Consider the following 22,723-nt stretch of genomic DNA (forward strand, 5'->3'; position numbering starts at 1 on the left):
CCTCTAAACCCAGGATTCTTTGAGCAGTCTAATTCAGTTCTTCTTGTGGCTTTTGCTTCGGGCGATTCTCAGGAGTTGTGAATGGAATTGACATCTTTAGTAACGTGGCTTGTCGAATCCATAATGAATGTAATTGTGCATCTGCGGTGGTCAGGGAAGAAACCCCAAACTGTGGAAACACTCCAGCGTCGATTAAGGTGATGTTGGAGCTGGAATGTGAGTAACAGAAGCCCTATCAATTGTACTTGAAAGTGTTTGGTGGACCACCACAGAAGTAGGTGGTCAGCTGGGACAGTGGTCCCCCAAATTTCCAGAGTGTATACAGCGACTTCAATTTATTTTTAAACATAAATCATGAGACCACACCCCTTACTTTGGATATTTTGTTTAGAAAGAGGAAGGGTGATAAAGGGCTACTACAGAATGATGAGTGCACATTGCGGGATCCGGGCTTATCGCACTGACTGGCATTTGCATACATCCTGGAAGAACCGCTGCTGACCTGTGTGTGACAGTGCTAATGCCCGGGGAAAGTAGGGATTCAGGAACTGATAGCAAGAAAAGAGAAGCATCCAAATGAAAGTTGGCAGGGCCCAGCCTAGCCCAGTGCAGTTCAGGAAGAGGCTGCTAGCAGAGGAGAAGGGGCATCAGGCTTTAAAATTTCCATGTCATTTATGGTATTTAAATAGTACCCAGGTCGTCCATTTCCAGTTTATGACTACTATGCAGGTTTATGGCGATAATTTGGCTTCCAAATGATTAAGAGTCCAGGCCTTTCTTGACCTTTTCAGAAAAGTGGGCCACACGCTGTAATCGTCTGTGTGATCCTGTAATAAGCGGGTTGTCCTATGGTCTCTACTTTGAAGACCTTGTTTACAGGGAGATATTTGTTCAGAAATCATGTATTATTTTCTAGACTCAGATGGCTCATTATAAGATGGCAGTATTCATTCTTGTTAATGCCTGTGTATGTCTCTGGTGGTCTTAGATTATACATTCCCAAGAGGCAAGTTTCAGTTTTACTATTTCTTTATTCCTTTAGAGTGAGCTGGGCACAAAGCGGTTACTTATCTGAACTCGTTTTCTCGCAGTTTACATTCTACTGGAAAGAGAGAATCATAATAAATGAAAGATAAATCCATACCACATGGTAACAAGTGGTGTGAGGGAAACAAGGTAAGAGGGTGGAGAGGTGGACATTGTTCTATGACATGGGGAGCCATGCAAAGGCCTGAGGGGAAGTAAGTGGCCGGTATCTAGCTGGTAGACGGGTGTGCCAGACAGAGGTGGACAACAAATGTGGAAGGGCTCTCAGGAGAAAACACATCTGGAAGAAAATGGAGGACGATTTATGTCTTGGGTAAAGATACTCCAAACCTAGCAAGTGACCAGCAAAGGTCGAAAAGTGAACGCGCAAGGCACCCACCCCGCAGAGAATGGGAACTAGAATTGGGTTGCGGCCTGAGGCACAAGAGGTTTGGCAAGAGATGAGGATGAGACCAGGTTCTCTGCAAAGCTTTTGTAACTTTGGGAACTTTGGGCAGTAGGAAGCCGCCATACTCTGGCAGTTTAGACACTAACACCAGAACACACAGAGGAGATTATTCATGAAGCTTTCTATACTTAATGTGTGTCCATCAAATGCTGTATGCTGAGTACTAGGGGAGAGAGTCAGCAGTCCAGTGCTTGCCCAGCATACCTGAGGCCTTGGGTGGCTTTGTGCAGTACCACACAAACACACCATTGTAAACCAAATACATAAAATGCATTCAAATGTTAAAAAATAAATTTAATTGAAAAATTAAGTTGCTTTTAATTAAAATGAAACACTTTTAAGTAAATGCATGCAGAAGACAAAACATTCAATCTATATAAAATAAAGCATAATAACCAGCAGATTCCTTTCTCCACTGCCCCCACTTCCTCCTAGAGGCACCACGACTACTGTGTCTTTTGTTGTACCTTCCCAGAAATACACAGATCTTCATGTCAACACATGAATGCAACCCCCCTTGCCTCATTTTGGGTGTAAAATGGTACCTCATTCCATAGTATATTGTGCACCTTGTCTGTGTCCTACAGTCTAGTATAGTGAACATTCAGGATCTTCTCGGGCTCCATCCAATTCTTGTGGATACAAAACACTAGGAGCCAGAAGCCCTGGGCCCTGTTCCTGATTTGTTTCCTTGGTACAAATTTACACCTGAGTACTATTTAAGTCCCACCCAGTATCTCTGCCTACAGTACCATCGTCTCCCACTTAGATTTGGATAAGCTCATTTACTGGTCTTAATGCATTGACACCTGTCAACCTTCTCGAAAATATTTGACAATTGGCAGTTGGAGAGGCTGAGGGAAGGTAGGTCACACCTGTAATTGAACTTGATATGGAAGATCCTAATGATGTTTCCAAGCCACTATGGTGCAGAATGTTAAGGACAGTCTTTATGCTAGTCTCTAAAATAGGGGCCAAAATTTGCATATATTTAGAATATGTAATTTACCAGTGAGACTCCAAAATTAAAAATTTACATACATTTTTACTTCTGGTTAAAATGGACATAGACTGTTACTATCTACCTGACTGGGCCACAGGATACCCACTGATGAAGCATCCCGGATATACATGTAAAGGCAGTGGATTGGAGAATACATGACTTGGTAAGCTGAGTAAAGCAGATTGCCCTTCTGAATGTGGGTAGTCCTCATCCAGTCAGATGGAGGTTTGAGTAGACTTAAAAGACTGCCCTTCCTCAGTCGAGTAAGTGGGATTTCCTCTTGCTTAATTTCTTTAAGCTGGGACATAGGTCTTTTCTGGCCCTTTGACTCAAACTGAAACAGGCTTTTCTTACACCTGGAGCTGGCTGGCTTTCAGACTAGAACATGACCCCAGGGTTCCCTCTGAGGAATTTTTACCTGGAATTGTACTAGAAGGAGCATCAAATGTACCCATGTCTCATTAGTGCTGACAACATCCTGCAAAGTCAGGCTCTCACTCAACAGGGGATCACAGTTGCCTGGGAGCTTGTTGAAAACAAGGCTGCTCTCCTCTCAGTGTTCAGATTCAGGAAGTCTTGAGTAGATCTTGGAATCTTCACTCTTACTAAGACTCTCGGGATAGCTCTGGTGGAGGTGGCATGACTTCCATGATTGACCTTAGGGAGCAGGCCAGAATTGATTCTTTTCCAGGATGAGCTCTAATGTGGAATCAAAGCAGCCAGGCTACCCGAGGGTCTTCCAGAAGAGGTGTGTTGGTAAGGAGGTATCCAGACTCATCCTCAAAGCCTGAGAAAGGGGTGCTGATGTGGTCTCCATAGTTCCCAACTCTATTCAGGATTCCAAATTATGCCTAGCATTGGTGAACTCAAAAATAAGCAGTAAAAATCTCCAGGTGACAGGAAAGCATGGATCTAGGAGACCATAGTACTTTTTGCCTTTTCCCTTCTTCCCTTTCACTGATATCGGGCTAAGGAAGCCAAATAGACCCACACAGATAGTATGTTGTTTGGGTATGGATGAATGTATACAGCTAAAGCAAATTCCATCTGTGGAAATTCAGAAGAGTGAATTCCAGTCTGGTACACGGCATCAATGACTGATTGGACATCTGTGTAGGGCATCTGGATGGGAAATCCTGTGACCTGGATAAGAGAACAACACAATGGCACATTACAGTCTAGAAGAAGTTTGGAATTACCATATGCAGAAAGATCACAGAAGCCTTCGTGATGTGGCAGTATTAACAACAACTGGCATTTGTGAGGGACTGTGATATTCCAGATAGTGTTACATAAGCCACAGAAAACCATATGAGGTAAGTTTTGTCATCACCCCCACTCTACAGACTGGCTAGAGAACAACCAGGGCTGTTTGACGCAAAAATCTGTACAGTTGATAGATAACAAACTTGGACCCTTGCTGAGGGATGCCTTCCTATACGCTGTGAATATGTGTTGCTCTCATTGGTTGATAAATAAAGCTGTTTGGCCAATGGCGAGGCAGAATAAGGTTAGGTGGGACATTCAAACGAAAGATGGAGATGAAGAAGAGTGAAGTCAGGAGAGATGCCAGCCAGCCGCCCAAGGAACAAGATGCCAGCAGACCGGTAACACCACAGCCACGTGGCAACATATGGATTAGTAGAAATGGATTAATTTAAGATGAAAGAGCTAGCTAGTAAGAAGCCTGAGCCATAGGCCATACAGTTTGTAATTAATATAAGCCTCTGTGTGTTTACTTGGGACCGAGCGGCTGTGAGACCAGGCAGGACACAGGAAAACTTCTGACTACAGACCCTCTAGATAGCAAACTGCCAAAAAAGGAAATGTTGGGGAAACATAGGAGGACTGTAAATAAAATTTTTGAGGTGTTTATTCAGCAATAATTATGTTTATATTAAGTCAGTACTGTGTGATAGTATTGAAGGAATGTGGGTCTAAGAAATGTTACATAATAGTACACAGATGACAACCATGAACCCTTTATACAGCCTTCTACTGCTTCCCTTGGGAAGATTTTTCTCATCCTTAAATCTGCTAACATGTTTTTTCTGTGTGCACTGTCCTCTCTCTAGCTCACCTAACAAGATTTCAACATTAGTGTTTTCTGATCTGCCTCTAGTCCGTGACCTCTGTGAATGCACTCAATTGTGTCTCTATTGTTTACTGCCATAATTCCAATGTCTAGCCTAGGTCCTGGCACAGAACAGAAACAATGTTTGGCATTTACTAAGCACGAGATGTTGAGTGCAGTACTAAGTATAAAACTCACTTAATCCTCACCACAATCACAAAACAGACAACTATTTTACCCCCATTATCCAATGGGACAAAAGGTATAGATGGGTTAGATGACTTCACCTAGGCTGAAACCAGTGAATGGTCAAAATAGGAGCTGACTACAGGCTGCAGGGCTCAACCTTGACCCAATTATTGTCTACTATGCATTATTAGTCTGATATTTTTACATAGAAACTCCAAGCTTTAAACCTTGGCTTGTATTTAACTATTTAACTATTTGTGTATCTCTTTAATCCCAACTTCTATTAAAAACAAAGAAAAATAAGAACAGCTTCCTTTTTTTTTTTTTTTTTTGGTTTTTCGAGACAGGGTTTCTCTGTGTAGCTTTGCACCTTTCCTGGAACTCACTTGGTAGCCCAGGCTGGCCTCGAACTCACAGAGATCCACCTGGCTCTGCCTCCCGAGTGCTGGGATTAAAGGCGTGCGCCACCACGGCCCGGCTAACAGCTTCCTTCTTATTCTCGAATGGATGGTACCTACAGACCCTCTCTGACTGCTGAGGTACTCAGCTCCTAGCAGATCTTTCTCTTAGGGAGTCCTCCTGGGAGACATCTAGCTTCCTGGGTGGTAGAAGGGGGAGATTCTCACTCTTAGAAAACTGGGGTTTCTAATAATCTGATGGACCAGTTACTAGAGAACAGGTGGGGTATGTGAAGGAATGCTGGTGCTAGACTAAGAAAAGAGAAGACTGACAGATGTCCACCTCATGTGTTTATGGACTTGCTGGACTTGAGGTGCCTTTTTACTACCCAGGGAGACATCAATGCACTGATGATGGTGAAAGGTGAGGTTGAGTGTCAAGGTCCAGTCTGACATGAAGTTGGCAGTAATTTGCATACAGAGATAACTGAAGTTTCCTGGACTTCTCCTGCCCAGAAGCAATGACACAATCCAGTAGGTTATTAGAAATCATTTCTCAATTTCCTAGTTTCAGAGTGGATGTCTCTTTTCAAAGTTCACCATTTATGTGTCAGAAAACATACAGTTGGTTCTAAGAAAATGCCATGCATGTAATGTTGATTACATCACAACTTTTTGGTCTATATGTAAATAGAATCCAGGCTGAAGGGCTCAATCTTGACTTAATTATTGTCTACTATCCATTATTAGTCTGATATTTTTTACATAGAAACTCTAACTTTAAACCTTGGCTTATATTTAACTATATTTTATTTATCTCTTTAATCCCAAATTTTATTAAAACAAAGAAAAATAAGAAAAAACTTCCTCCTTATTCCTGAATGGATGGTACCTGCAGACCCCTCCCTGACTGCTGAGGTTCTCAGGTCCTAACAGATCTCTCTTTCTGTCGGAGAGATCTCCTGGGAGATATGTAGCCCCCTGGATGGTGGAGCAAGAGATTCTCACTCTTGGGATTTCCAACTCATCTGTCTGGTGACCAAGAAAAGAGGCATTTCAGAGACAGTTCAGATTTGCTGTTATTTTAACAACAGGTTAAAACCAAATGTCATTTGCACATTAAATCATATACAAACCCAGTAAAACTGTAGCAGCCTTTCTAACTCACTGTCTTCAAATGAAGCAAAACTTCCCGTGTAAAACTCCAGCTTAGGAAGGATTTGCCGCAGAACAGAAGTACACTGTCGATTCCAGCGTGTTGGGTGCTTAGGTCGCCATTCCATCATCTTACATTTCAGCGTCCTCTCCAGCCTACAGTGAGAGTGCAGAGACTCCATGACAAATTGTGACTCAGTGAATGTCACAAGGACTGTGTCACTTCAGGAATGAGAAAGAAACTTGGGAGATTTAGGAGGGAACCAGACATTTACAGTGAGGGTGGGTCTCAATGGGAGCTGACATCAGAATGCTTCACCTTCTGATAATGATGCAAGTGGAGTCTGGGCCCCTAGAGCCTGTAGTCTAAGTAGTCCGGGAAGCAATTCTAATGCAAACTAGTTGGGAACCCTTTCCCTACTGCATTTATTCCTTGTTAAGAACAGGGAAATGGGGGCTGGAGAGAGAAGGCTCAACAGTTAAGAGCACTGGCCGCTCTTCTAGAGGACCCAGGTTCAATTCCTAACTCCTGTGTGGTGGCTCACAACCATCTGTAACTGCAGTTTCAGGGGAGCTGAAGTCCTCTTTTGGCCTTTGTGGGCACCAGACATGCATGTGGTAAACACCCACACACATATGCAGGTAAATACACACACACACACACACACACACACACACACACACACACATATATATATATAAATGTTAATAGTTCTTTTTCTAATCTCAAAAAGGGGGTAGTAATGGTGGCTGGGGATGGAGTAAGCTGGTATGCTATCAAGAAAAGGAAGTAACAAAATGAATTTGGTCTCATTGTTTTGACTGGCTGACAGTGGGTTACATTCCAGCCTGCTGTGTGAGTGTGAGCCCCTGCAGGAAGTCAGATTCAGAAGCTGCTGACACACGTGGAGTACAAGTGAAGCCTACTATTTAGTCTACGGCCCATTTGGGACTTGATTGAGGCTCTCCATAAGGCAGTGAATGTATATGTTTGGGAGACATCCAGGATTGACAGTGAGGTTTGGATAGTTTGTACTATCCAACTGAGATGTTTTCACCACAACCAGGGTCATGGCCATTAACCTTCCTATCCTTCTAGAAGGATTATTACCATAGGCTTACCAACTATCTACACTGAATGTTTCAACCATGGCCTATGATGTCTGGAGTTAACCTACACTGTCCTTTCAAGGGATTCTTTAGTTGGTGGAGAGACCATTTATCAATGCTAACACCAAGAGAGTATAGTTCAGTAGGACTAGCCAGTGTAATCTCCCCTTTCATGCTTCTGTTTCTAAGTCTAAGGAGCACTTTGAAAGGCTGGGTAAAGACTAGAGGGTGGGGCAAGAGATGGGCTCGAGGACACAGTACCTGCTCTTCAGATCTTCTACCATGCTTTTGTTAGTATCGGAATAAACTATTTCTTCAGGCTGAAATGCAGACAGCTGAAAGTTAGGAACATTCTAGAGACCACCTTTAGATCCCAGTCACCCCTTAAGTCCTGAGGCTGGGAAGGCTGGACCCAAAATAGTCTCTCACGGTAAAAGCAATCTCAGATTCACACAAAGACCACACATTTACTTTGATTTCCACACTACTTAACTCAGCGTGGGGGCAGGGTTATAAAAGAGATACTTTTCATGGCTAAGACACATTTGCTATTCTCATTTCTTTTTTAGCCAAGTATCTGGCATGCTTATTGGTATCACCAAATGGTCTCACAACACTGGTCTCATACCTATGGTGACTTTGGCAAAGTTACATAATATAATTTCTGATTCTCAGTTACTTTGATCATTAGAACAGGAACAATAGTTGTGCCTTACTGCTTTTAAGTCTTAGAACTATTTTAAAATAAAGCAATACATGTAAAGCCTGGCATTTATGGAATGCTCAATAAACATCAGCTAATACTGTTACTCTTCTGACATGGTTTATAACCATCCTTTTCTGGGTCTATATTTCTTGTAGCTGGCAGGAACCAATTCCTCGTGTCTGTATGTATGTACCTGCATATGTGTGTGTACTTAAATACACAGAGAATCCATTTCACACTCTCATCTCCAAACCTTTGCTCAATTTCACACCTCTAGCCAACAGTAGGGAGCAGTGTTCTTCATGTTGCTCACTTCCTGTCCTGGGTAGGGTTTACCTCTGAAGTTCCTGCCTAACCCAGCTCTACCTTCCTTGTGAGATTCACAAGGGCTGTTCTGAGGGGTTGGGTTCTGACAGCTGCTACTTGGGGTATTCTGAACTGGGAAATAGAGGCAGCTGGAGGGAGAGGGACAAGTGATCTCCAGAGTGGAATGAAAGTTGTGCAAAAAGGAAACAACACTTGATAAGCCTTTAGTTCCCGAACCGTGGCCCCAGAACCAACCCCAGACATACGAACTTGTGAAAAACGCCAATCCTCAGCTCTGCTTTCGTGCCCACCGAATCAGGAACTAGTTTGCTTTAACGAGTCTCCATGATGGTTCTGATCCCTGCTGTGGCTAGACAGCTACTATTGTAAAGAGCAGGCTCAGGCCCACTGAACACAGCAGGACAAGTTCGAGTCTGAACTCCAGAGACACCTTGAGGGGGCTGCAGCTACTCTAGACAGAGCACTGAGACTGATTCCCTGACCTGGCGGCCATCTTCTGCCCATGAGGAATTCCTGTGGATTAGTGAGCCCCTTCTGGCCTGAGTATGTTGACTTGGCAAATCCTTTGAGAGGGGTTTTGTGAGCTTTCCAGTTTTGCCGACGGTACCTTTCTTTGCAAGAACTTGCAAAACTTCCTCAAAACTACAAAAAGGTTGCCTGTTGATTTTGGCTCTGGGTGTCTGGGTGTGCTTGTATTACACAATGAAAGGTGTGTTCTTGATCATGTAAAATAGTGGTCAGTGAGTGGCTTATTCTGGGATGGGTGTGGTAAGGCAGGAGACTGACTGGAGAGAGATCCAGCTCAATGGTTGCTTGCCTTGCGTGCACAAAGCCCTGGGTTCAGCTCCAAGCACCATAAAAAGTCAACAGATAGTCAAGTCCAACAGCACAGAAGCTTTTGAAAAACTACATTTGATTATGGCCTCCTGTATGACGTTGGCTTCTGACTTCCCTGTCGATTAAAGCTTAAGTCTCTACCAGCACTTGCTCATCCCTCGACCCATCTCTGCTCATGCAGCAACCAAAATGTTCTGAAAGCTCCTGGAAAGACATTTCCTGGCCACTGCAGGTCGTGCTGCTAGCTGTCCCTTGGAGGCCATTCTTTTCCCTGAATTCCAAGGAGACAAGTTCTGCTTACTTAGCTTGTCACTCACTTTCCTGAAGCCCCTGAACTCTCCTCTCTCCTCCTCCCAGAGCTCCCCCAAAACAACAAACAAACAAACAAAACCACACATTCATGACTTCTGCAGCAGCACTCACCATCCCCCCCCATTCCCCTACCCCCCACCCCACCCCCAGGGCTAGTGCTTGGGGTTCAGTTGTTTGTTTTTCCTCCTTGAAAACATACGTCAAAAATTAGGAATGTGTATTTTACCTTGTGGCAGCTATATCCAACTAAACACCATCTGACTAGACAAGAAATGACTAAACAGGCAAAACCCAAACAAACAAAACACAAACCTCAGAATAGATTATTCTTTCTAGGAGGCAGCCGTGCTGTGGCCCAGGCTAGAGGGTGGTAGAGGAAGCATGGACGCAGACTGTACATGTGGTTTGCTCAAGAAAGATAAGCACATTTCCCTTTTTTAAAAATGGCACTTCAAACAGGAAATATAAAAATACATACATATGCTTGATCTGTGTGGAGAATGTTTAAAAGAATGCACAAGGAACTGGTGGACAGTAGTTATTTCTTAGGAGATGGGGAAAAAGACTTTGAAGGTGGGGAAAATTCTATATTCCTTGGTATTCTTAACTCGCCCCCCTGGGGTTATGTATTCCTTTTACTATGAGTTGTCTTGAATTCACAGACAATCATGGAGAAAGACATAATGAATACATACCCAACATATGGCCACTTGGCTATATATAATCATTGCCTTCCTCTATATTTGTTTAGATTTTTATTCATTAGTTTTTATTTTACTTATCTATTTATTTTGCAGTACTGCGAATCAAACCAAGGGCCTCGTGCATGATAGGAAAATGCTCTACCACTGAGCTACATCCTTGGTCCTTACTTTAGATTTTAAAAAAAAGAACAAAGACAAGATAGTTCCTTATGTATATGTAGTTCTCAGCTATTGCTCCAGTGTCTGCTTGAATGCTGTAATACTCCGTCATGATGATAATGGAGTAAACCTCTGAAACTGTAAGCCAGCCTCCAATTAAATGCATTATCTTGTAATAGTTGCCTTGGTCATGGTGTCTCTTCAAAGCAATAGAACAGTGACTAAGACAGAAACTGGTACCAGGATAGTGCGCTATTGCTGTGACAGACCTGACCAGGTTGTTTTGGGAAGAACTGTGAAAGGACTTTGGAACTTTGGGCTAGAAAAGCCACTGAGTGTTGAGAGCTTAGAAGAGAAGAGTGTTGAAAACAATGCAGATGAGAAAGCCTTGGCTTGAGAAGCTTCAGAGGGAAGCGAAGACTGCCAGGCCATTTGTGGGAAGAAGCTATGGTGTCCGATGAGCTAGAGCTGAAGAATCAGCTGTGATTAACAAGAGACCAGAACCACTAAAGTAAAACCTTTGCTTTGCTGGGACAATGGACTCTGGTCAGCTGGGGCTGAAGAACCAGCTGTGATTAAGAAGAGGCCAGCGTCATTGAGGTGAAATCTTTTGGAAGTGTTTCCTCAGAGTCAGCACATATGTATACTATTAACAATTCATGCTACACTAAGCTCTCTCTATATCCTTCTATGTATACTGCTCTCTGATATTGTTCTAAACCCCTCCAGTCTAAAGGTAATCTCTAACCTGAAGTTGGTATTTAGCATTCCTATAAATGCCTTTCCAACTCTATTGTATATAAAAGTGTGTATATATGTATAATACATATATACACAATGTGTTTTCAAACTTAAGTGGTTTTATACTTTGTACATTATTTACATTACACCTTTTAAAATCATTCTTGTTGATATGCATAGCTCTAGGCCAGCACTTCTCAACCTTGGCTAGAAATTGAAATTGGAATTGGGGAGCTTGAAAAACTACTGATAGGCAGATTCACCCATATAGTCTATGATAATTCATGCACAGATGGAGAACTTCTGCAAACTGGTTCAAACATTTTCCAGGGCTGTGGAAGAATTCACTGTATGAGTATTTCACAACTCACAGACTATTTTTTTAATTGTGAACTGTTTCTAATTCCTCGCTAGTTCATTCTGTTCATCCATGCCATTTGGTTCTCTGCTGGCCACTGTGGTCTTCTCCCTGTGCACGTTTTCTAGGGCACACAGCTAGAGGGTGTAACTGGTGGATCACAAGTTGAGCGTGTTCAGCTTTATCACATTATTAGGCAGTTTACACCTCCCCCATTTCTCTGCTTTTTGCTAACACTTGGTTGATCACACATCTTTTTCCTCAAGTTGTATTTCCCCCATTATAAGTGAGGCTGTGCATCTGAATGTCTGCTTCTATGAATTGTCTTTTGCCTATTAGTCTATTCTTTTCCTCCTCTTTCCTCCTCACTGTCCCCCTCCCTTTCTCTTGGCCCACAGCTCCTAGTTTGTGGACTTTGTAATTGCCTTCACTCTGCCTCTCCATAGCCCTCCATCCAGAAAGTACTAACTGATCACAGCACAGATCTGCTGGCCATAACATTTAGATCCTGGGTCAGTTCTGGTCTCCTGCCTCCTGAACACCTTTTTCTTCCCATCTTATTTGAAAATAGGAGAAGGAGAGCTCCATCGTAGTCCCTGGCTTCAGAAGGGCTGCCTGCTCTAGCTCCCTCTCTTGCTGAAGTGGTTTTAGACCTCGTTGCCATCCTTGCTTCAGCCCCACCCACTGTACTCTTTCTGTCCTGTTTTCATTCTGCAAGACAACTGCTATGGTTTGTGATTCAGAGAAGCACTCTTATTTATCTTTTTTTTTTTTTTTTTTTTTGGTTTTTTGAGACAGGGTTTCTCTGTGTAGCTTTGCGCCTTTCCTGGGACTCACTTGGTAGTCCAGGCTGGCCTCGAACTCACAGAGATCCACCTGGCTCTGCCTCCCTAGTGCTGGGATTAAAGGCGTGCGCCACCACCGCCCGGCTTATTTATCATTTTTATACTTGATCATCACCGATGTAAAAACCTACTATGCCATGTTGAACATTACATGCTATATTTCTGATGGGGAAAGGTTATAAGATCTAATAACACTCAACATTACATTTTTCCCTCAAATTCTTTTTTTTCTGCAGATCCAGGAACGGGGTCAAATTAGCCCAAATGCAATTTGCACGGCAGAGAAGATTCATTTTGGGTGAACAATGCCGAGAAATTCAACAACCAGGGGCTGCCACAACTAACAAAGATTAGAAGCAATACTAACACTTACGCAGACACACTTGAAAGAGTATTCATTTACCTGTACACTTTGGGCTTTTGTCCCCTGAAAGTCTTTTGGCAGCAACTGTTTCCAGAAGCTTTCTTTTGAATAGTCAAAATGTACAGCCATTGGTGTGTTATTTTGTTGAATATTAAACCAGACCTATAAAGACATTAACAAAAAGTCAGTGGAAGCCCACGGAAACACAAGACTCATGGTGGGTAAGAGTGGTGCAAAATATTACAGCCTGGTACTCAACAAAGTGGCCGAAGCCAAGGGAGGCCTGAGGGAGGAGCCGATTCTAGGGTGCTGCAAGGGCAGCATTAGCTTGGTAGTGCCACTGTTGGAAGTTCTCCCGACTGGCTTTAAGGATAAAAGATGGCCTGATCCCTGACACCACAGACTTCTGAGTACCACCACTTCAAAGTTCCTGGGTGATTCTAATGTGTGTTCAGGATGACATGAAGAAATAACTCAAAATATTTCCTTCATATACTTACATTTCTATCATTGAACAAACAGTCCACACTTTGCAAGGGGCAAAATGGGTCAAACTGCTTATGACACTGCCCTGTTGATGGATTCCAAAGCAAAGACTCTCCAGTTTCTTGGGTTAATACATAAGCCACATGCCCCTACATAGGGAAAAGGATTCAGTCATTATTCTGAGTTTTGAAAGTTTTCTTTGGGGGTTTAAAAAATTTTGCTTCTTTTTTTTTTTTTTTTTTTTTTTTTTTGTTTTTGTTTTTTTTGTTTTTTCGAGACAGGGTTTCTCTGTGTAGCTTTGTGCCTTTCCTGGAACTCACTTTGGAGACCAGGCTGGCCTCGAACTCACAGAGATCCGCCTGGCTCTGCCTCCCGAGTGCTGGGATTAAAGGCGTGCGCCACCACCGCCCGGCTTTCTTTTTTTTTTTTTAAGGAAAAACAACCTAGCAGCAAAACAAAATAAAACCAAAAAACTCTGAAAACAACAACAACAAAATCTAGAAAGTTCCAGAAATCCTGAGACCCAGGTAGTATGAAGATTTAGAACAAGAGACCCTGTGACCCAGTGCCACCATTGGAGGTTCTGTAGGGTACATTGATGGCAATAAAATATGTTACTCGACAAAATCAATATGCTCTGATGACTCTCTAACAGTTCTAAAGCATTTTGTGACAGGGTCACTTTTGCCTATTCACACAAAAGAGCTGTGGGGACTCACTTGGTTAGAACATACTTGGAGACTGAACACCCGGCAGAGTAGGGGAGAGAGACTGGCCTATGGCTAAGAGGGAATCATTAAAGGAGTTTAAAAATCCACTAAATTAAAATCGAGAGCAGGACTTGGAATTAGAAGCTGAAGGATACAGGAAGGCATTCTGATGACTAGGAAGCCAGGGCTGGGGAGCTGGCTCCGTGGGTAGACACTTGCCATGCAAGGCTGGTGACCTGATCCTGGGGACTCATGTAAAAGTGCAAGGACAGCCCCACAGAGTTCTCCTGTAACCTCCACATGTGCACCTTGGCATGCTGCCCCCCCTTACATGCTAATAATAATAAATACTTACTTAGAAAAGATACTAAGAATTGGTTATGGGGCCAGTGAGGTGGCTGAGCAGGTAAAAGCCTGCTGGCCTGACCCCAGGACCCTGTGTGAAGGTGGGAGAGAAGGCACTCTAAAGTTTTCCTATGACCATCACAAGTGTGCTGTGCCATGTGCCTCCTCAATAATAAATACAATTGTAAAGTTTTTCAAAAATAATTATTTTGCTCTACACGTTTCTTTTTAGTGGTGACACTTTCTTAGTGAAAAATAAATAGTTCAAGTAATGATAAATTTAACATTTATTGTTTAGGCTAAGACTCACACTAATTTTTTAGTTCACTCTCAATTCTGTGAGGTGGGAACATTTATTTTGCCCCTCTTTCATGAGAAATCAGAATTTAAGGGACTACAGTGACCATGAGAGGCAGGATTGCACTTCTGGGCAGAGGTTAGGATCTGAGAGGTAAACAAAGCTGAGCTCAGACCCAAATGCAGCTGCTGGGTATTAACCCTTGTCCCCAACCCAGCCAGTCTCAACCCTGCTCTGTGTACCCTGACATCCTTAGTCTCTGGCCCAGAGCTCTTATTCTTCACTATGCTTCTCCATAGTGAAGAAGGGGCTTCACCCCAACCACAGAATTGAGGTGAAACTGGCCTCCTATGGTGTTCCTTCGTGGATTCAAATTAATGTATTTATTGAGACCTAGTTGTGTGTTTACTGCCACCTAGTGGCATTCACAACTACAGCAGGGGATCAAATGGGGCATTAACAAATTTGACAAGTATTAAGCAATGGCAAAGGATACTGGGAAATAAGACCTAGTAACAAAACAACAACAAAAGACCTAAGACTGGAAATGCTGACATGTGGACAGATATCCATGCAGGGCTAGGAGCAGCTACAAAGGACAGCTTCTGGAGGGATATATTCACAAGTATATAAATCGAGTTGTAAAATGTTTCCTATCAGTAAGGATGTATTTCACATCCATTCTTGTAAGGTTAAATCCTGGAAGACACTATTGTTGTGTTTGTTCAAGGACTTCCAATGTATCTGAAACACAGAATGATGGTGGTGGGTGAGGACAACTCCATGCACTGATGCTGCATAACCCCGATCCCATTCATTGCACACGTGCCATAAACAGCTGCTGCTGAATGATGTAATTTAATAGCCCCAGTGGTCTTTAAAGCAGCACTGTTTTACAAGGATTAAAAAAAGCTATTCTTTGCACTGCAAAAATTTTGGTGAACTACCATTATCCTCAAGTCACAAATGTTTGCCCCTGAGACTCTCTAGGTCACTGAAAGTCTACCAAATATGCAGCTTAAATCTGGTTTAGTTTTGTCCACATTTTCCCAGCACTTACCTCTAGGACTGAGGTCCCCAGGAGCACCAATGCCTTCTTTCCGAAATACAGGAAGAAATTACAGAGAAGTATGGCGTGCTCTTCCTTATTTCCAATAGCCAAACTAATGCAGCACTGGGCAAAAGAGGAGGAACAAGAATAATACAATATAGATAAAAGGTGGAGAAAAGGAAGAAGAGGAGAAGAAAGGAAAGTCCAGTAGAGTAAGCAACACGTTTAGGGCCCTACACTTCCCTTCAGTCTTAGTGTTCTGACTTTACCAGTTGCTACTATGAAAACACAACCTAACACTCTGGCTTCGGTGAGGCAGAAGAAGAGGAGAACAATAACTTGGAGCACCAGGCCACTCTGACGATGGGACAGTTAATATGAACATTACACAGAGTGGCCAGACAATTTATATCCAAAGCGAGGCACTTTTGTTCAGGACAAGTAGTATACTGCCCTGAGCTTCCAAGGAAGTGTATCTGATAAGGAATCACACAGATCGGGGGGAAAGCAATATTTGGGGCTCCGAAGCTACAGTCTATCCTTTATCAATATAGTATTTGACTCAAAGAAAGGAAGAAATATGAGTTAGATGATGCCCAATCAGGAAGCGTAATAGAAACTTCTGTACCCTAAAGAGCTGAACGCTGAGCTACAGGTAAGAGATCAAATACAAGTTGCCAAGTAAGACTGTATAGCAAGAAGGAGTGGGGACAGCAGGGAAATCAGCCAGTGGCCGAAGACTCATCATCATAAGGAGATTTGGTCCCTACAGTTTGTTTTATTTCTTGAGACAGGGTTTCTCTGGGTAGCCCTGGCCATCCTGGAACTTGCTACATGGACCAGGATGGCCTTGAACTCACAGAGATCTGCCTCTCTCTGTCTCCAGAGTGCTAGGATTAAAGGCATGTGCCACCATGCCTGGGCTTAGTCCCTATAATGTTTTTAAAAGCAAAATTTTGTGTAAAACTTTGAATTTCTGGCTTTTGTTGAAAAAAAATCTAAAGATGTGGCTTAAATGTTCAAATGATAGCTGTTAGGTCTCTCGGGCTGTCCAAATACCCAGAAATGAGCTCAGACTGGACTAGAGGAGGATTCTTGGTGCGTAGATAAAAGCCCACATTCTTTGGGCACTTGTGAAATCTGTTCCCATTTGCCAAAAAAAGGCATTTCTCTTACCTCTGGCAAAAGGGACCTATGGCTACCTGTGGCACCTACCACACGTCATCAGAGCACATGCTGGCCCCCAGGCTCCCCAGTATCACAAGTACCTGTCACACATTACAAAGTCCACACTAGCATCCTAGCCCTTCTCACCTCTTCCTCACCCCAAGCTCCCTCCAGCTCTCAGGCTTCCCTCCCCTTGGCTATTCATCCTTCTTCTTACCTGCTATTCCCACTATTCTCTCTCTTATGTACGTACTCTCTCTATCTCTTGCTATCGTCTTTCTCTCTCTTACTCTCACTAACTCTCTCTTATTTTCACTGTTCTCTCTCTTACTCTCTATGTCCTGCTATTCTCCTCTCTCTTGCAGACAGCCCTGGCCATGTCCAGTCGGCTGGCAATGTTCAGTTTACTTCCTTTTCTCTCTGTCCTGAGCTCCTTCAGATGGCTCTGGCTGTTCTCTCTCTCATATCTACAATAAAAACCTTAACCATATCATGGGGTGGTCATGTAGGCAGTTTCTTTACTGTGCACCCTCAGACCCAGTAGCAATCTTTTGTTGAGTAGCAGTGATAACATGCAGACGACACACATACTCTCCAGATCATTACAGCCCCAGAGAAGGCCAGGCAGATGGGGTGGGATGAGGATGCTGGCAGGCTTCTGGCATCGACTGTTTATTCAACAACATGGAAACATCTTACGGAAGCATAACAAGAGATACAACCACACCAATGTGTACTGGCTGCATCTGACACTAGATGACAGGGCTAGGAGAGACAGTAAGGAGAAACATTGGCCAAGAGGAATCTCAAGCATGTAGTAACACCTTATGTTCACGGTTGGGGCTGGGGAGGTGGTGCTCAGGGTATGACTGAATGCTTGTTTTCAGCTCAGTTTCTTTAATGCTCAACAGGACCATAATAACCTTGAACATGTTTTGATTAGACAGTCTCAAAAGAATCTAGACTAAATAACAGCATTCTGATTTCTGCCAGGTTCCAATTGTTTGGCTGGAACCTCCAGCTCACTTCTGCTTGATCTGGAAAGCCCCATTTCTTTCTCTCCAAGCCCCATCCTCTCAGAGGCTGAAAAGGCTCCAAAAGCCCAGTTCTGCCTTCTTGGTGGCTACCCATAACTCCTCCCTTGAAGTTGCCAGTGGCCCAAGATCCCACCTAAAAGCATACCATACTTGGGCACAAGTCCAGCTTACGGAGGACACATCATCACCCCTTGCCTACAGGGTATTTAAGCTCCCTCCTTTAGTCTGGGCATGTGATTTCTCCTGCCCCCTCTCCCATCTCGATCTCTGGGAGCTGGAGGACTCACCTAGGAGTTGCTTTGCTCAAAATAAACCTGTTCTTTTACTTTTTCAATTCAGCTTGATCAGGCTCACTGTATCAGTGGAGAAACCTGCCATTGAGGTACAGAAAACCTACTACCAATCATTGGATCCTGGAGCAAAACCACCTGCATATGTCCACTTTAGTCTCACTTAGTGGAAGGCAGGGAAGCCAAGTATTAAGTTAGTTCTGTACGTCCTAGTCTGCTTTAGCCCAAATCCAGCCCCTTCAAGAAATCTAGGTAAGTGCCAGCAGAACTGTCAGCTTCAGATCAAAGTGTCCTTCTCTCTCTTTTTTAAAAAATTAATTAATTAATTAATTAATTAAATTATTTATTTTGTTAGAGTCTTACTACATTTCCATGGCTGTCTTGGAACTTACTATGTAGACAAGGCTGGCCTCTGCCTCCTCGGTGCTGGGATTAAAGCAAATAACACCATACCCAACTCTCTCTTATGATCTTTTTTATGTTTGTATTATCCAATTGAAAATATGTATTGGATGTTTGCTAAATTTAAATATGAGAAGAAATAAAAACCAAGTGTCCCTCTGCTTCAAAGAGATCATCCCTGAGATAGATGTTTATACAATTTGAGTGTGGGGTCAATTTGAAAGCAACTCAATAAAAAGCTAAGGTAGGATGGAAGAAATACTAAAATTAGGGTTTCCAGGTTTGGAAAAAATTACAGAATCCCAGTTAAATGTAAATTCCAGATAATATTAAGTATGTGACAAATACTGCATGGGTCCTGTACTCCACTTGGCAATCTGTCCGCAAAGAACCAGAAATGGATGCTAAGGAAGAGCACAGTTGCAGGAGCTCCCCATCCAGAGAAGGGGACTGGCAACACTTTTGGGAAATGACATCTGTAGATATCAGTCTGGCCATTTCCACAGAGACAATCCACTGCTCTCTGGAGGATGTCATAATACTCACTGCTAAAATTCCCATGGAATAAAAATATTCATGAGGAATTACTTTGAATTTTGAAAACAAATCATCTTAATGATTTATTTCCATAAATTATTAGGGAGCTGGAAAGTATACACAAGTTATCAAATACTTTCATAGTTCACAAGGCAGAACACTGGATAAGAAGTGCTACTTAAGAGGAAAGACAAGTGAGAAACATTATACATTTAAAATGACTATAAAGTGTCATTTGTTACCTCTGATGTCATCCATATGTCAAAACCATCATTTTCATCCAATGTTTCTGTCGTAAAAGGAATCAAAGATACAAATCGAGCAATGCGGTCCTGGAATAACAGTAACTGACAGTCACTGAGTATGTCCGTTGTCCAGCACAGTGCTTTATGAGCATTCTCTCAGAGCACACTACAGGCCTCTCAGGGGACCGAGGAACAAGCTCAGAGTGATGAAATAACTTGTTCAGACTCACCAAGATATGCTACATGAGTCTCCGGCGATCGGGCCCAAATGGCCTGACCCAGAGAGCACTTGCTAGGTGCTATGTTTTATTGTAATAAATTGTTAGAATTTAAAATACTATAACACTGCATCAACAGGTCAACATTTTTAAAAGGTGTGAAGCAGCGGAGGCTTGAGTTGCTTTTGCTTCAAACTCTTTCCGAATTCCTTTTCTTATAAACTTGTATTAAGCTGCTGCGGCAGGAGACAGCTGTGACCTGCTTCCTCCACAACAGAAGTCACACTGGGGATCCCCCTCCCCACTAGAATGTGGCAGACTAAGACTCAAAGGTAAGAAAGGAGGAAGGATGACAACACAGAAAATTGTTTAACATTGGAAGTGATGTGTGACAAGTGCTGTTCATGCCCAGCTGTGACTTTTTGTACTGATGACTTCATGTGGCTAAGTCACATACCCCACAATACTCCACAAGCACACAAGAATACTGTTCTCTCCAGGGCAGTGGGTGTTAGACCAAGCAGCATGAAGAAACCGCAACAGAAAAGCAGAGTATAGCTGTAGGTGGACTTTTCTTTCCCACCTGCCAGTTCCCAAATAACCGACACAGAGACTTAATATTAATTATAAATGCTCAGCCAATAGCTCAGGCTTGTTACTAGCTAACTCTTACATTTTCAATTAACTCGTGTTTTAATTTACGCTTTGCCACGTGGCTTGGTACCTTTTCTCAGTACAGCATGTCCATCTTGCCTCTCTCTGTGTCTGCTTGTGACTCCAGAGACTCTGCCCTCCTTCCCAGCATCCTTAGTCTGGTTCTCCCTCCTTACCTTATCCTGTCTAGCTGTCAGCCAGTCAGCTTCTTTATTAAACCAATCACAGCGACATATATTCACACAGTGTAAAGGAATATTCCACATACAGTAAAAAGCAACCTAAATCCAGACTTTGATTTTTAGCTCCTGTTAAGAGAGCTTTGCAACTCACAAATAACATAAATTGTCTGAAGAGAACAAATCACCTAGATTGATCCCCAAATAAAAGATACACCTGATTCTTCACACATGCGCCATGATTTTGATGAAGCTGCTAAAAACAATAACTGAAAGAAAAAAAAGTCACTCACAAGGGTTGCATTCGAGTCATGAAGAAATATATCCAGAAGTTGCTGTGGTGGATTTAACGCCTTGATGTATCTTGTGACAAAGACCTGCATCCCTTCACCATTAAAAACAGTGGTCACGACTCTTCGGTTGGGAAACATGGCCTTACAGTTCTTGGTAAAAGTCTGTGCTCTCTGCAAAATGTCTGTTTGATCTGAAAACTAGAATCAGATTTAAAATAGTTCAACACTGTGCTGCTCCCTTCCCCCTTAGGAGATAAGAGAAAAACCAGTGTTTTACTTCTGATAACTTTGAAATTACTACTGGTTTTTAAAAAACAGTTTATACTTTCTTGATGATTTGTTTCAGAATAATTCAGTGTGAAACCTACCTCATCTAGTTTCGGATTGAACGTGATATATGATAGCTGAGGTTCAATTGTAGCAAAAATATTCAGGAAGGTGCATTCTTTTGGGTTCTGCCCACTGCAGTCTTCTCTAGGAGGGACATAAGTGTTACTCCAGGTGTACCCAAGCAAAGTAGGTGGAATGTTCACTTGAAATGTCCCGCTAATCTGAAAGAACACGTGATTAGAATCAACATCAGTCAAACCTATATCCCAGATCAATCTTCTCCCCAGGAAAGACTTGGCTTACAGGGACATGGGCTCCTGCTGGGGAATAATCAGGCTCTCTGGGGTGATCAATGGGCACTCTTGACACCTTGGATCCCTGACCAATATGTATTATGCAAAGAGAGAAAAAGTAACAAAAGGATGAACCAAAGAAGCAGGTTACCACACCACAGTGATAAAAACTCTTAGAAAATCTAATTTAAGGGGCTGGAGTGATGGCTCAGTAGTTAAGAGTATATGCTGCTCTTCCAAAGGACTAGTGGGGTTCCCAGTGCCTATGTCAGGGGGCTCACAACAGCCTGTAACTCCAGCTCCAGGGGCTTTGATGCCCTCATCTGGACTCACGAGCACATACCCACACACATATACAGAATCTAAAGTAAAACAAACCTTAAAACAAGAAAATCTAATTTAGCTCAAAGAAGAAGCTGAAAGATCATGTTACATTCTGCATTTGAGTCTGGAGTGTGTGTGTGTGTGTGTGTGTGTGTGTGTAGGGGGGGAAGTAACTGCAGGGAAAACAGCCCTGAGTAAGGCTGAGTAAGGAAACAGGGCACAGGAATGCAAGTGAGAAAGTTGGAGGAGGGAGCCATGAATCATGGTGGCAGCAGCAGCTGATGCTTACCAAGCCCTTACTATGTGCAAGGCCCTGTACCACGTGCTGGTGAAGATTGTTCTATTCAGTGAGGCAGCTACCACCCCTACCTTTACTTAAAGTATTAAATTTGAGGTTCCGAGAGTTGTTGTAATTTGTGAAAGATCACAGAACTAGTGAATATAGTAGAGCCAGGATTATAATCCAGATTTGTTCATCTTTGAAACCCACACTTTTTAACTACTGGTCCAAGGCTGAGAGATATCTAAAGAAACTCACAACTATAGGAAGCCCTGTGCCTCTGACCTCTGGGATCTCTATCAGTAATATGTTCCATCATGGCTTCGTGTGATTGCCCATAACATCTTTCTATCTTTCAGCTATTATCTGTGATCTCTTTCTTTAAAAAAAAGTCAACGGTTTCTGTTGGTACCATAACAGAAGGGCTGTGGTCACATAACTAAAATGCAAGCAGAAGTCTGGATGGCTGGGGAACTCCTTCCCTGACCCAGGGAGTGGCTGTCTCTTTCTCCCTGCCTCGGGTCATAACGCAGCTATGAAGCTGGAGTTGTAGCGAACAGTTTGCCACTCTGAGGATAAAGAACACATAATGAGGGCAGTGGAGCAGAAGGATAAAGATAGCTTGGGTTCTTGACAATATCCCTGAGCAGCTGCCCCTGGCGTCTGGACTTCTTTACTGGGGAGGGGAGTAGACCCCTGACTTACATCAGCCATGGTTGGTTTTCTGCTGTACCTGGCCTAATCAAGGCCTAAGTTATGTACACGTGATTCATTTTCACTCAAATGCCCTAAAGTGCTTGTGGAATT

General features: G+C 42.9%; 1 protein-coding gene across 5 annotated transcripts in view; it reads right to left on the reverse strand.

Annotated features, from left to right (window-relative positions):
- Nucleotides 1–1,788: 1,788 nt before the first annotated feature.
- Cc2d2b (coiled-coil and C2 domain containing 2B) overlaps nucleotides 1,789–22,723 on the reverse strand; it is a 110,156-nt gene continuing 89,221 nt past the window's right edge. For 4 of the 5 annotated variants that reach the window (XM_059258240.1, XM_059258272.1, XM_059258258.1 and 1 more), the window contains 9 exons: nucleotides 21,058–21,240; nucleotides 20,690–20,887; nucleotides 19,343–19,432; nucleotides 15,677–15,790; nucleotides 13,278–13,412; nucleotides 12,817–12,939; nucleotides 7,686–7,744; nucleotides 6,296–6,470; nucleotides 1,789–3,641 (listed from right to left, as the gene is read on the reverse strand). In XM_059258240.1, coding sequence (XP_059114223.1) covers nucleotides 3,453–3,641; nucleotides 6,296–6,470; nucleotides 7,686–7,744; nucleotides 12,817–12,939; nucleotides 13,278–13,412; nucleotides 15,677–15,790; nucleotides 19,343–19,432; nucleotides 20,690–20,887; nucleotides 21,058–21,240 — 1,266 coding nt within the window. In that variant the 3' untranslated portion in view covers nucleotides 1,789–3,452. The remainder of the gene's footprint in view (nucleotides 3,642–6,295; nucleotides 6,471–7,685; nucleotides 7,745–12,816; nucleotides 12,940–13,277; nucleotides 13,413–15,676; nucleotides 15,791–19,342; nucleotides 19,433–20,689; nucleotides 20,888–21,057; nucleotides 21,241–22,723) is intronic. The other variant, XM_059258251.1, reaches the window with a different exon arrangement.

Source organism: Peromyscus eremicus, chromosome 1 (genome assembly GCF_949786415.1).
Source record: "Peromyscus eremicus chromosome 1, PerEre_H2_v1, whole genome shotgun sequence".
NCBI lineage: Eukaryota > Metazoa > Chordata > Mammalia > Rodentia > Cricetidae > Peromyscus > Peromyscus eremicus.